The 13,091-nt window shown below is 41.9% G+C and overlaps 1 protein-coding gene across 3 annotated transcripts in view; it reads right to left on the bottom strand.

Annotated features, from left to right (window-relative positions):
* The window catches only part of jph3b (junctophilin 3b), a 170,576-nt gene that overhangs the window by 13,003 nt on the left and 144,482 nt on the right, over positions 1–13,091 (bottom strand). Inside the window, exon 4 of one of the 3 annotated variants that reach the window (XM_072596125.1) lies at positions 2,721–3,553. In XM_072596125.1, coding sequence (XP_072452226.1) covers positions 2,721–3,553 — 833 coding nt within the window. Of the gene's footprint in view, positions 1–2,666; positions 3,554–13,091 lie in introns of those variants that run through there. The other 2 variants (XM_072596124.1, XM_072596127.1) reach the window with 2 other exon arrangements.

Genomic DNA, 13,091 nt, shown 5'->3' on the forward strand with positions numbered 1-13,091 from the left:
GCTAAGTCTGAGTGTATGTTCTGAGCACAATATAAAGTGGCTTCAGGAGGATTTGGACAGGCATAGTGAACAGGCAATAAAATGACTGAATGAATTTAATGCAGAAAATGTGAGCTATCCATTTTGGAAGGAGAAACAGATATGCAAAGTATTTGTTAATTGACAAGAGGTTGGAAAATTTAGATGTCAGAAAGAATTAAAAGTGTCCCTATCGATAAGTCATTGATGGCTAACATGAAGGTGCAATAAGCCATTAGGAAGGATAATGGAATGTTAGTTTTGTTTGCAAAAACATCTGAGTACAGGATTAGTGAAGTCTTGTTTCAATACATAAAAGCTTGATTAAAATACACTTGGAGAGCTGTGTGTTTGCAGTTTTGGTCTCATTTTTTTCATGATAGATGTTATTGCCACAGAGGGAGTGCAACAGAAGTTCACCAGATCTGTTCCCATGATAGCTCAGAAAGATGGGACAAAGTGCACTAGTATTCTCTAGACTTTCGAAAATGGGTGGTCCCATTGAAACTTGCAAAAAACTTAAAGGGATAGATAGGATAACTGCAGGTAAGATGTTTCCCTGGCTGAGAAAACCAAAACAGTGGCCACACTTTAAAAATAAGGGGCGTGCTACTGACGTCCAAGATGAGAAGAAATTCTTTTACTCAGAGGGTTGTTGTGAACCTTTGGAATTCTCTACCACAGAGGGCTGAGGAAGCTCAGTCATTGAGAATGTTTGAGGTTAAGAGAATGATAGATTTCTGATTACTTGCAGTATACAGGGTTATGGGGTAAAAACAAGGACTGCAGATGCTGGAAACCAGAGTCTAGATTAGAGTGGTGCTGGAAAAGCACAGCAGAGATGACACCAAAATTGCAGGTGTAGTGGACAGCGAAGACGGTTACCTCAGATTACAACAGGATCTGGACCAGATGGGCCAATGGGCTGAGAAGTGGCAGATGGAGTTTAATTCAGATACATGCGAGGTGCTGCATTTTGGGAAAGCAAATCTTAGCAGGACTTATACACTTAATGGTAAGGTCCTAGGGAGTGTTGCTGAACAAAGAGACCTTGGAGTGCAGGTTCATAGCTCCTTGAAAGTAGAATCGCAGGTAAATAGGATAGTGAAGAAGGCATTTGGTATGCTTTCCTTTATTAGACAGAGTATTGAGTACAGGAGTTGGGATGTCATGTTGTGGCTGTATAGGACAGTGGTTAGGCTACTGTTGGAATATTTCGTGCAATTCTGGTCTCCTTCCTATTGGAAAGATATTGTGAAACTTGAAAGGGTTCAGAAAAGATTTACAAGGATGTTGCCAGGGTTGGAGGATTTGAGCTATGGGCTGTTTTCCCTGGAGCATTGGAGACTGAGGGGTGACCTTATAGAGGTTTAAAAAATTATGAGGGGCATGGATAGGGTAAATAGGCAAAGTCTTTTCCCTGGGGTCGGGGAGTCCAGAACTAGAGGGCATAGGTTTAGGGTGAGAGGGGAAAGATATAAAAGAGACCTAAGGGGCAACCTTTTCACGCAGAGGGTGGTACGTGTTTGGAATGAGCTGCCAGAGGATGTGGTGGAGGCTGGTACAATTGCAACATTTAAGAGGCATTTGGATGGGTATATGAATAGGAAGGGTTTGGAGGGATATGGGCCAGGTGCTGGCAGGTGGGACTAGATTGGGTTGGGATATCTGGTCGGCATGGACGGGTTGGACCGAAGTATCTGTTTCAATGCTGTACATCTCTATGACTCTATGAGGTCAGGCAGCATCCGAGGAGCAGGAAAATCAACGTTTCGGGCAAAAGCCCTTCATCAAGAATAGGGTTATGGGGTGCAGTGACTAAAAGACACTAAAGTGTTTAATCAGCCACGATCATATTGAATGGTGGAGTAGGCTTAATGGATGAATGGCCTATTCCTGTTCATATATGCCTGTTCATTGGTCACCTGGAGGAAAATTACATGGATTGACTGTTTGCCATTGTGACATCTGAGCCAATCTTTGGCATGAACAGCAATGTTCGGAAGCTCAAAGGGAAAGTTCTATCTCTGGAATTACAAAGCAGGAAATCTTCCTATTTAAAGCAGCCATTCCCTTTTCTAGTCACTATTACTGTTTGTAGCTGACAGTCATACCACACTATGTGTCAACTTAATTGGAAATCCAACCCAGAAATCTCAGAGGACAGTAATTTAAATCTGAAGGTTGGTTACACTCATTCCTTCTATTACAGTAAATTGACTTGTGGAGTATTATTTCTCTTGCAATCAGTAAACAATTGTAACCAGACTGATTTTGAAGATTTTCTTTGGTAACTGTGAACTTCAGATAAAATTTACAGCTTGAACTGTATTTCATTATTAATTTGATTTTTATTTTGTGAATTTTGGCGATTAATACGTGTGAGTGGCAGTGCTGGAAATAGAACTGACTGTGAGATAATAGGAAGTAGACCTTGAGCTTTAGTGCTGCAGTTACATGCTATGGCACCTTGTTATTGGTTATTGAAACATTCAAAAGTATTTCTAATGCCCAGTTAGCTTCAGTGAGTCCTGATTTGTCTTTAACCTCAAACAATAACTTTTCATTCATATAACTTCTCAAATGTGTTTGGTATGTTGAAAGTAGTTGTGCCAATTTAACAAAAATATGTTTCACAAACTACTTACTGAATTAGATTTATATTGAACCATCATTTCCTCTTCACACTGTTGGATAGTTACCGTTTTTGAATTTGGTGGCATACTAATATCGTGTCTTGATGGTCGTGGCTCTAGCTTTACATTCATTCTCAGGGTCTCCAGCCTTTGTACATTGGGCTCAGAGGGACTCATAGGTCTGAAGTTCTCTTTATTTTGTACAGTGGGTTTTAGCCTCTGAACTCCATAGCTGAGAAAGTCTGGATGATAATCTTCCATCATGTTTTTGGAGCTGAAGTTACTGTAGTGTTTTTCTGAAAATGTTTCTTGCACATAGGAATCCATGCGTTGAAGGGGTTTCATTTCCATTTCATAGTTACTAAGTTTTTCTTCATCCTGCTCATGCAGCTGGCTACCTGAATCATGATTATGCAACCGATAGGATGTCCATGAAAAAGTCGGTGAGTCTGTACGTTTTCTATCAGTGGGTCTGTGTTTGTATTTGCATTCGTTACCTCTTTCCCTGATCTCCTCGGCTATTGATGGTGCATTTGAGTGGCTGCTTCCTTTGCTTGCTCCCCTTCGATTGCCCGATCGTGGCTTATCATTCCAGTTAGTAGGTCTTGGGTATTCATCCCTTCCTCCTTCCAGCAGCACCTGAATGTCTTGCCCTTTGTCATGTTCTAAATTCACCTGTCTTACAAGCCTTGGATTCTTTTTTCTGTACTTTGGTGGTGAGGTTGATGGTGAACTGGATGATCGGCTTGGCACAGGGCTGTGTTCTGGAGTAAGATCTGGAGGTGTTGTTCCCTTCCTGTAGAGTTCTGGACTTTCTTCCTGAGGTGGACTTTCTGATGAAATTCTGTCTATCTCATTTTCAGTTGAGTTCTGGTGTTTCGGTCTTTGATACTCAATTCCTGATGGGAAAACAATTACATTATTAAACATCCAATAAATCTTCAATATGAAGACTCCTAATCCTTATCATTGAATATTTTTATGATTATGTAGTTCCTTACTGATACGATTATGAAAGGGCAAGCCTGTGGTATCTCTGATCTATTATTATGGAATACAAAGCCTTGAGATACTTACATAATGATAACCATTATCCTTGTTTGAAAACTTTTTTTGATACAATGAACAGTACAGTAAACTCTTGATCACTCAAATCCGAGGGGATCCAGTAACAAATTTCTGTAAAGTCAGAAGTCACACAACTCCAGGTTTATTTGAAATCGCAAACTTTTGGAGCACTGTTCCTTTGTTGGGTGAAGTAACAAAGGAGCAGTGGTCAAAAAGCTTGTGATTTTACATTAACTTGTTGGACTATAACCTGGTATTGTGAGACTTCTGACTTTGTCCACCCCAGTCCAACACTGACACCTTCACATCAAATTTCTGCAAAGCAGAGCTTTGTGACCTTCAAGTAGGCCCCTTTTCTGATTTAACCAAACAGGCCTTCGAATACAGTCTATGTCAAATGCTAAATGATTAAAATGCCAAATGAAAACACACTAAAATAATAAATGTATGAAAGTGTCTTCATTCAGTTTGTTCACATCTTACAATGGTCTGATCTTGTAGAAGGCAAGAGCTTTCATTTGAAAAATGTGGGATTTAGGTCTGAAAGAGCTCTGTATTCCTTTTTACTTAGTGTATTGTCATTAGATGAGCACAATATAATCTGCCATGTTGTCAAGGCAATCTAAAAGGTTTTTGCTGTTTACATGATGCAGTGTAAAATCCTGGAGTACCTCTGCTGCTTTTCGGCTTCAGTTAGTGAGACAGATGTCTGAATGGGAAAATATTCATTGCATCTCTGATTGTATGGCATCATTTAATTCCAGGCAAGTTTCAAAATTACTTCTACCAGAATTTCCATCCCAGCCTCGCAGAACCAAGCAAAAAGTACCTTAAAGTTTGATTGGTTTTACCCTGCTCCTTCTTGTTCCCATAATCTTGTACAGTTGTAATCTGTTTATATAAATAGATTCATACAAATAAAGAGCATGAATAGGCTATTCAACCAACTTGAGCCTGGATCCTTAATCTCAATGGAGGAGAAAGTGAGGACTGCAGATGCTGGAGGTCAGAGCTGAAAATGTGTTGCTGGAAAAGCGCAGCAGGTCAGGCAGCATCCAAGGAACAGGAGAATCTCCGTTTCGGAGGGAAACGTCGATTCTCCTGTTCCTTGGATGCTGCCTGACCTGCTGCGCTTTTCCAGCAACACATTTTCAGTCTTTAATCTCAATGCCATATTATTGCTTTCTCCCCACACCCCTTGATGCCTTTAAAATCAAAACATTTATCTATCACCTTCTTGCATACTGTATATTCAGTGTCTTGGCTTCCATAGTTTACCACCATTTGAATGAATAAATCTTTCCTCATCTCAGTCCTAAATGCTGAATCCCATACTTTGATATTATGTTCCTTGGTTCTGGACTCCCCAACAAGGAAAACATCCTTCCTGCATCTAGTCTCCCTCGGCTCAATCAAACCAATCTTTCCTCATAGGACAGTCAGGTTGTCCCTGGGAGCAGCTTAATGAATCTTTGCGACACTCCATCTATGGCGAGTATTCCCTTTCTTAGGCAGTGAGACCGTAACTGTATGCAATACTCCAGGGGTTGCCTCACCACGGCCCTGTATAGCCCAATGCAGTAGAAACAGTTGACAGTTATAGTTTCCATCACATCTTCCATGCCTTTTTCATCAGGAACATGGTGCATTGTTAGTCCCGTAGCGTGTAGGTAATACTTCCACCAAGTCCTAAAGAAGCCACCAGCTTTTACTATGCAGCCTCACCATGATGTATGAATCTGTAGCTGGTCATTAACTGACCTCGAGGCAGGAAGACCATCTTCAAACATACCTACCTCTAATCTAAGCCTGTACCTCCTTCCTGATCCCAAATAAACAAATTAAGTGCAGGAGTAAGCCATTAACCCTTTGAATCTGTTCCACAATTTGAAAGTTTATGGCATAATCTGATGTGGGCTCTAATTCCAGACTCCCACAGACCCCTCAACTCCTTTGTCATTTAAAAATCTGTTGAACTCAGCTTTAAAAATATGAAATAACCCACACATACCACCCACATCCCTGCCTGTAGCAGGCATCTTATCCATTTAAATTTGCTATTCACTGCATAATACCTGATCTTTAAACACAAAAAGCATGGTAAACATTTCAGCAACCTAACTAAGGATGGTTGTTGGCCACTGAAGAAGCTATTTAATGTGCATTTGATATGGAGCTCACCCCTGGTACCACATCAGTATTAGAGACCACTGCCTGATCTGATGAAAGGTCATTGACATGAATTATTGACTCCATTTCTTTCTGTACAGATGCTTCTTGACCTGTGCATTTCCAGCATTTGTTCTTTTTATTTCAGGTTTTCAGCATCTGCACTTTTTGATTTTCATTATTAACTGATCTTACATTGTGTAATCAAATTACAATAGTGATTGTATTTCAAAATTAAATCAGTAATAAAGTCAATAGGGACATCTGAATGCTTAAAAAAGATGTTACAAAAATGATATTTAAATTTTAAAAATGTTGTATTTGGGGCATTTACTCCATCAGTTACCCGCTGCATTTAAGAGTCCACCCGCCATCCTTGACTGGATGTCACCCCACCCTCTGGCCATTGATTAGTCAATTTATGGAAACTCACAGCCACATACTTTTTCACCACATTGGGAATGCTCTGAACCCCATCTAAACCTGATGGTAGTTCCTGACATTTTCCTCAAATCCTGGACAATATTTCTGTGAATGCAAATTAGAATCTTCTCACTCATCATCAAATTGTGCCACAATTTATTATACTGAATTTATTTCATCCTGATCATTTTTCTTTTGAGCTTATTTTCAATTCTTAAAGTTTTGTTATAATTCTAACTGATATCTCTTCCTAACTGACTAATCCAGAAAAACTTCTTATTTGAGTCTGAAAGTCAGAAGTAGAAATAATTCACCAGCTTTGAGTTGAATATAAAATGTCTATCAATTGTTAGAGTCCTAAACTTGAAAGAATTAGCAACCTCTTAGAGAATCATTTTGAAATCCAAACCTTATTTTGAGGTCAATTTACCTGTGAAGATATGAAGTTTTATGGAAGGGGACAACCATAATTGTTGTGTACTTAACCATTGCATTTCCCATAGAATAAAATACCAATATTGCACTTATTGATGGATTCTCCAAAAAGGTTCCTCATGTGAAAAGTCATAATTTATAATGCTTACAGACCTCTTGAATATTACTTTCACATTCATTGTCACCATGAACAGAAACTCATGAATTTGTGAACTAACATTGATCAGTCAACATTGCAATATTTTCCCAGGTAGACAGGCTGTAGGCTGGAAGAACACAGCAAGCCAGGTGGCATCAGGAGGTAGAGAAGTCAACATTTTGGTTCCACCCATAATGTCGACTGCTCCATCTCCTGATGCTGCCTGTGTTCTTCCAGCCTCCTGCCTGTCTACTTTGGTTTCCAGCATTTGCAGTTTTGTTTTTGTCTCTAACCATACCTTCCCAGGTAGCTATCTTCCAGAATATTGGTATCTGAGTATTTTGTGATCATATCAGCTATTCATAATTGTTTAGCTATTAAACAATTCTTGTTCTGATTTTGAATTTGAATGTTATTGCATTTTGTTTTTTAGCAGTCACCTTTCCCAAATTCAATTCAATTCAACTCAACTCAATTTTGCTGGTTAAATATTATTCTCAATATTAATGCCTTCACCCATTTCCCCATTTCAATAGTTTTTTTTTGCCTCTTTATGACCAGCATAGAATGTAATCCAAACATCGTCTCTGCAGACTGATCTCTAGAAGAGTAGTTCAGTGAGCCCATATTTGTGAACCATGGCAGCTGTCTCTTGTACCAAATATATGCATCAGCTAGTATTCAACTCAATTCAACTAGTTCACTCAAAGTGTCAAGTCAAATATTACTCCAAACCTGACTCTAAATCTCTCTCATATATTCAAATTGTATTTTCAGGACTAAAATGAAATAGTTTTTATTTATCAATACAGAGGAACCTCGATTATCCGAATACCAATTGTCCGAAAATTGGATTATCTGAAGGGGATCTCAAGGTCCCGATGGAAACATTACATCAAAGACCTTTCCAATAGTGATCGCGTCTTTTGTTTACAGTGATTAAACAGGCACCGTCTCCAAATGACTGTCTGCCCTCCCTCCATCCATTCCCACACTTTCCCTGGAATTCTACACAGGCATGTACCCTAAACCCTGCTTCCCCAGATAATCTCAACCAACATTATCGTGTGTGTGTGTGTATGTGTGTGTCTGTGTGTGTGTCTATGTGTGTGTGTATGCACGCGTGCTGTTTGGAGACTTACTCCACAAAGGCAGCTGCAGCAGTCTTTCTGTTAGTGCAGCTGCCCCAGAAAGGGGGCGGGGCGCGGTGGTTTGAGGTGGGAGGGAGGTGTTGCATGGGGTTGGGGGCTGTGTTGGGGGGGGGGGGTAGATGTTGCACATGTTTGAGGAATGTTTTGCGGTCAGGGTGGAAGTGCTGCACGGGTTTGGGGGCGGGGGAAGGTGTTGCACGGGGTTGGGGGTGGGGGGAGGTGTTGCGTGGGTTTCGGGGCAAGGGGAGGTGTTGCACAGGTTTGGGGGCAGGGGGAAGTGTTGCACGGGTTTGGGGGCGGGGGGAGGTGTTGCACGGGTTTGGGGGCAGGGGGAGGTGTTGCACGGGTTTGGGGGCAGGGGGAGGTGTTGCATGGATTTGGGAGCGGGGGTAGGTGTTGCACGGGCTTGGGGGCGGGGGGAGGTGTTGCACGGGTTTGGGGGCGGGGGGAGGTGTTGCACGGGTTTGGGGGTGGGGGGAGGTGTTGCACGGGTTTGGGGGCAGGGGGAGGTGTTGCACGGGTTTGGGAGCGGGGGGAGGTGTTGCACGGGTTTGGGGGTGGGGGGAGGTGTTGCATGGGTTTGGGGGCAGGGGGAGGTGTTGTATGGGTTTGGGGGCAGGGGGAGGTGTTGCATGGGTTTGGGGGGAGGGGGAGGTGTTGCACAGTTTGGGCGCCGGGGGAGGTGTTGCATGGGTTTGGGGCAGCGGGAAGTGTTGCACAGGTTTGGGGGCGTGGGGAGGTGTTGCACGGGTTTGGGAGGGGGGGAGGTGTTGCATGGGTTTGGGGGCAGGGGGAGGTGTTGCCTGGTTTTGGGGGCGTGGGGAGGTGTTGCATGGGATTGGGGGTGGGGGGAAGGTGTTGCATGGGTTTGGGGGTGGGGGGAGGTGTTGCATGGGGTCTGGGTGCAGGGGGGTGTTGCACAAGTTTGGGGGTGGGGGGAGGTGTTGCACAGGGTTTGGGGGCAGGGGGAGGTGTTGCACGGGGTTGGGGGCGGGGGGACGTGTTGCATGGGTTTGGGGGCGGGGGGAGGTGTTGCATGGGTTTGGGGGTATGGGGAGGTGTTGCACGGGTTTGGGGGCAGGGGGAGGGCAGGGGGAGGTGTTGCACGGGTTTGGGGGTATGGGGAGGTGTTGCACGGGTTTGGGGGCGGGGGGAAGTGTTGCACGGGTTTGGGGGCAGGGGGAGGTGTTGCACAGGTTTGGGGCAGGGGGAGGTGTTGCAGGGGGTTGGGGGTGGGGAGGGTGGTGTCGGGGGCAGGGTCTTGTGGGCTGATGTGCTAGTGCAACCTCCTGAACGGGGACCAGACTTTTAAAAACTCCGAGCCCTAAAGGAAAGGCATTTAATCAATTGACTGAATAATCGATTATCTGAATGAAATAGTGCCTGCCCATCATGTTCAGATAATCGAGGTTCCTCCGTACTGGATTTCATTTAAAATCTGTCTACCTAATAGATTAAAAATACTATTGCCCTTCCTCATTTTGCGTAATCAAAAATACCTGATCCATAGAGGGAATGATAATAAAATTATTGGAAAAAGTTGTTCAAAGATCTTGTCAATCCAGCCATCTTATTCACAGAAGTGTTTTTATTTCTAGCAGCCATTTTTTCAGGGTACAATTTTTCACTTTCTTGTCACATACATCATAATGTGTAATAATCCTAATTATAGGGACATTATTGCTTCTGCCTGTAGTGTTCACAATACATTTGTTGCAGCAGAATCTTTACCAATATTTGGGGAAGCTCCTGTTTCATATTTTGCATTTATGATTGCAACAATTGCTATACTTGGCTCAGCAAGTTGTAAAGGCAGTTGCTATGGTTGCCATGAGAACTTGGTAGATGGGTAGAGTATATCCTCAAATAATGTATTTTTGTCAGAATTAAAATCATAGGTCTTGTACTTTCCCATATTTTTGCTAAGTATCAATTCTGGGGAATTTAACTGTGGGTTTTCACTCTGTATATACTGACAAATTTTCTCACACAATTGTCCACTGAGGTAAAAATGCTCACCCGTGCCAATACCTTCCAATACAAACAGGCCCTCGTGACATTGTCACATAGCCGTTGAAACCTTACAGGGAAATTGGATTTTATTTTGTTTTTGCTGGGTTCTCCCAACGTTCCTACCATTGCCTACATCATTCAGATGCTGGGAAAACTCCATGCTTTGGTTATGTTTGTGATTTAAAATCATTGTTCAATCTGTGAATAGTGGCATTTGATAAAGGTACCTTTGCTTTCAAAACAAATGTCTACCTTGAAGAATAGCTATTTAGTTTGAACAACTGGTTCCTAATTCACAGCATGCATAAATACAAACCAAAATATTGTTCTGGTGTTGAGTTTTATATTGGCATAAAAATTTCAATAATTACCTACAAGATTTTTGTAATTTACAACATGTTTTACAGCAGAATATATTTTTCCTCAGGGTGTCAATATGATCAATTCATTCAGGGCAGCAATTAAACCATCAGATTGTGTCCCATTTAGTTCGATGCATGGATCGCCCTCTAATAAAAAAAGGTATTGCTGGTGAGACTCTATGACTCTATGAGAATATTTCTGACTGAAAACTAGAACTTTCTATTGGATAAAGCATGGACACCCAATGATGACAGGCACACTTAATGAAGTTATGGTGTAACAGTGAGACACTACTAGGACTGTGTCATTTGCGTCATATGATATAAACCATCCACAATTCCCATTAACTAATATGTAAATATGACACTCACATTTTACTTCTCAAGTTTCTTCCAAGCTTGTATTCAGCGTTTTGTGCAGGGTCAGCCAGTTTGTGGTCCAAATATGTATCAGGCAGGTCACAAGTGCAGTACTTAGCATAATCAATGATTACAAAGATTAGTAACAAAATTACAACTCCTCAGAACTATGGGTGTATTTTTCAGGGATGATGGCAGTGTTCATTGCTCCCATGTTGCCATTTAGACTCCCGTACATACTGTGGTGTCCAACATGACCTAACAGAATTTATTTTCATCTCAATACCCACACAGTATGAAACCATGAGCACTCAATCTTGTATTGCCTCATTCTTCATTAGCTCTCACATGGTGCTTTTGTTTAAGCTAAGAGGATGAAGAATGGAAATAAAGAAGGTGCAGTTCTTGGTGTTCATGTGCCAACTTGTGTCAGAATAGGGTATAACTGAAACAAAACTGATACAATCAGCAGATTATCAAAAAAAAACATGGTTCTTGGTATAATATGGCTGCACTGAACCTACCCACCATTCCACAAAACTTTCCATTGTAATTTATCTACATACACATTCAATAATTGTTTGGCATCCTCATAATGAGTGTGTGGCATATTTTACACATAACAGCTAAAGAAGCAAAATAATGAGAAAATTTCAATCAACATCAGTAAGTTGTCTTTAAAAACCTCCAGAAATGACTTTTAGTAACAGTTCCATGCCTTTTTACTCACTGCATGATTTGTAAATTTTGCCTCTCGGCCAGGATTCTGAGCTTTCAAATGAATAAGCTATTGAACCAAACTACAATATCTAATTTCATATCCCTTCAGTATAACCACTGATGGTTAATTCTTCCTGATGCATGGACAGAAGCTCATTAAACCGTGAACTTGTGTATTTATCTGTGTTATTCACTGCTCAGATGACATGTTAGAAAATGTAGGCTTGGACAGCACATTTGTTTTTGAACACATTTGGAATTAAAAGTGGAATTTTCCCAGCTCCTGAATAACATGGGCAATGGAAAGCCAGTTGGTAAAATGTGGCAAGAACACAAATATGAGATCAACAATGCTGAATAAAGAAAATCAGCTTTTCCACCTCCAGTTTTAACAGTGAGGCAAAAAAAGACATGTTTGCATACACAAATATCTCAATATTACTGGATCTTGTCTCATTTCTGTGAGGATGGCTATTTTCCCAGACACTGGAGAGAAACTAGACAGTGGCAATTTCCAACTTGAAAGCTAGCTGAGGTTAGCTAATTGTTCCTCTGGGCCTCCACCTTGGTCAGTGTTCTCCAACATCTCAAGTTATACTGCATGGACAGCGTCCACTTGTATCCTTCATCCAAGAAAGCCAGCACTAGAAATGCACCACCTTCACATCATCATTGTACATCTCTGACTCACTAATGACACAGATCATTACTCCAATACTGCACTTAGAAGTGCACTTCTTTGTGATGCTGCTGCCAAGCATTCATTCCATGTATTAGAATAGGGTGCACCTCAGGGTTCTTAGCTTGCTCTCTTAGCACTCACTCACTTTCTGCCTAATTGGATGCTCATAGCATCTATGCCTTCCCATAGGCACTGTACCTCTGCACTTACTGCCTCTCAGTAGTTTTTAGATTAGATTTCATTGCAGTGTGGACTGCTTTGTCTTGCCTTTTAGCAAAGACACAAAGCCAGGCAGCTTTTCATGTTTGCCAGCTGTGATGAGTCAAGAGGGTGGACATGTAACTATGTGGCACCATGCTACATCAACGTCATACTTATAGCATGTGCCAGTAGCTCATATATTAAAGAGACTCTGTTTGCTTCACTAAATGGCCATGTACAAGGTATAAGGGGAGTATTCCTAAACCAAGTTGGGGGAATCAGGAGAGGTCAGTCAGGGAAAGCCCTGCCATAGTAAAGACATAATTTGATCCCTCAGTCGGAATTTGGACACTGTCTGTCAGCAACTTAAGGTATTCAGGGTCAGGGGTTCTGTATCATTCCAATCTGGGGAATGGGATATGGTCAGTTCTGCAGTATCTGTGCAATAGGTCCAGGAATTAGCAGCAATTCAGTTGGCAAGCTGCACTGAGATTAGTCAGAGTCTGGTCGCTCATCAGTCAGAGTTAACATTCCAAGTCGATCAGGGGAGTGGACCACCATCAGTCATGGGGATCTGTGATCTACCGTGATTCACCAATCATCAAGGGTGCTTAACAAGGTCACAGCTGTGATGGGCAAGTTGGGGAAGTCAGTTGTGGGAATTCGAAGCAGCATGCTGGGATGCAGAGGAGGTCATAATTACGAAGGGAGAAA

The sequence above is a fragment of the Chiloscyllium punctatum genome, chromosome 26 (genome assembly GCF_047496795.1).
Source record: "Chiloscyllium punctatum isolate Juve2018m chromosome 26, sChiPun1.3, whole genome shotgun sequence".
Classification (NCBI taxonomy): Eukaryota; Metazoa; Chordata; class Chondrichthyes; order Orectolobiformes; family Hemiscylliidae; genus Chiloscyllium; species Chiloscyllium punctatum.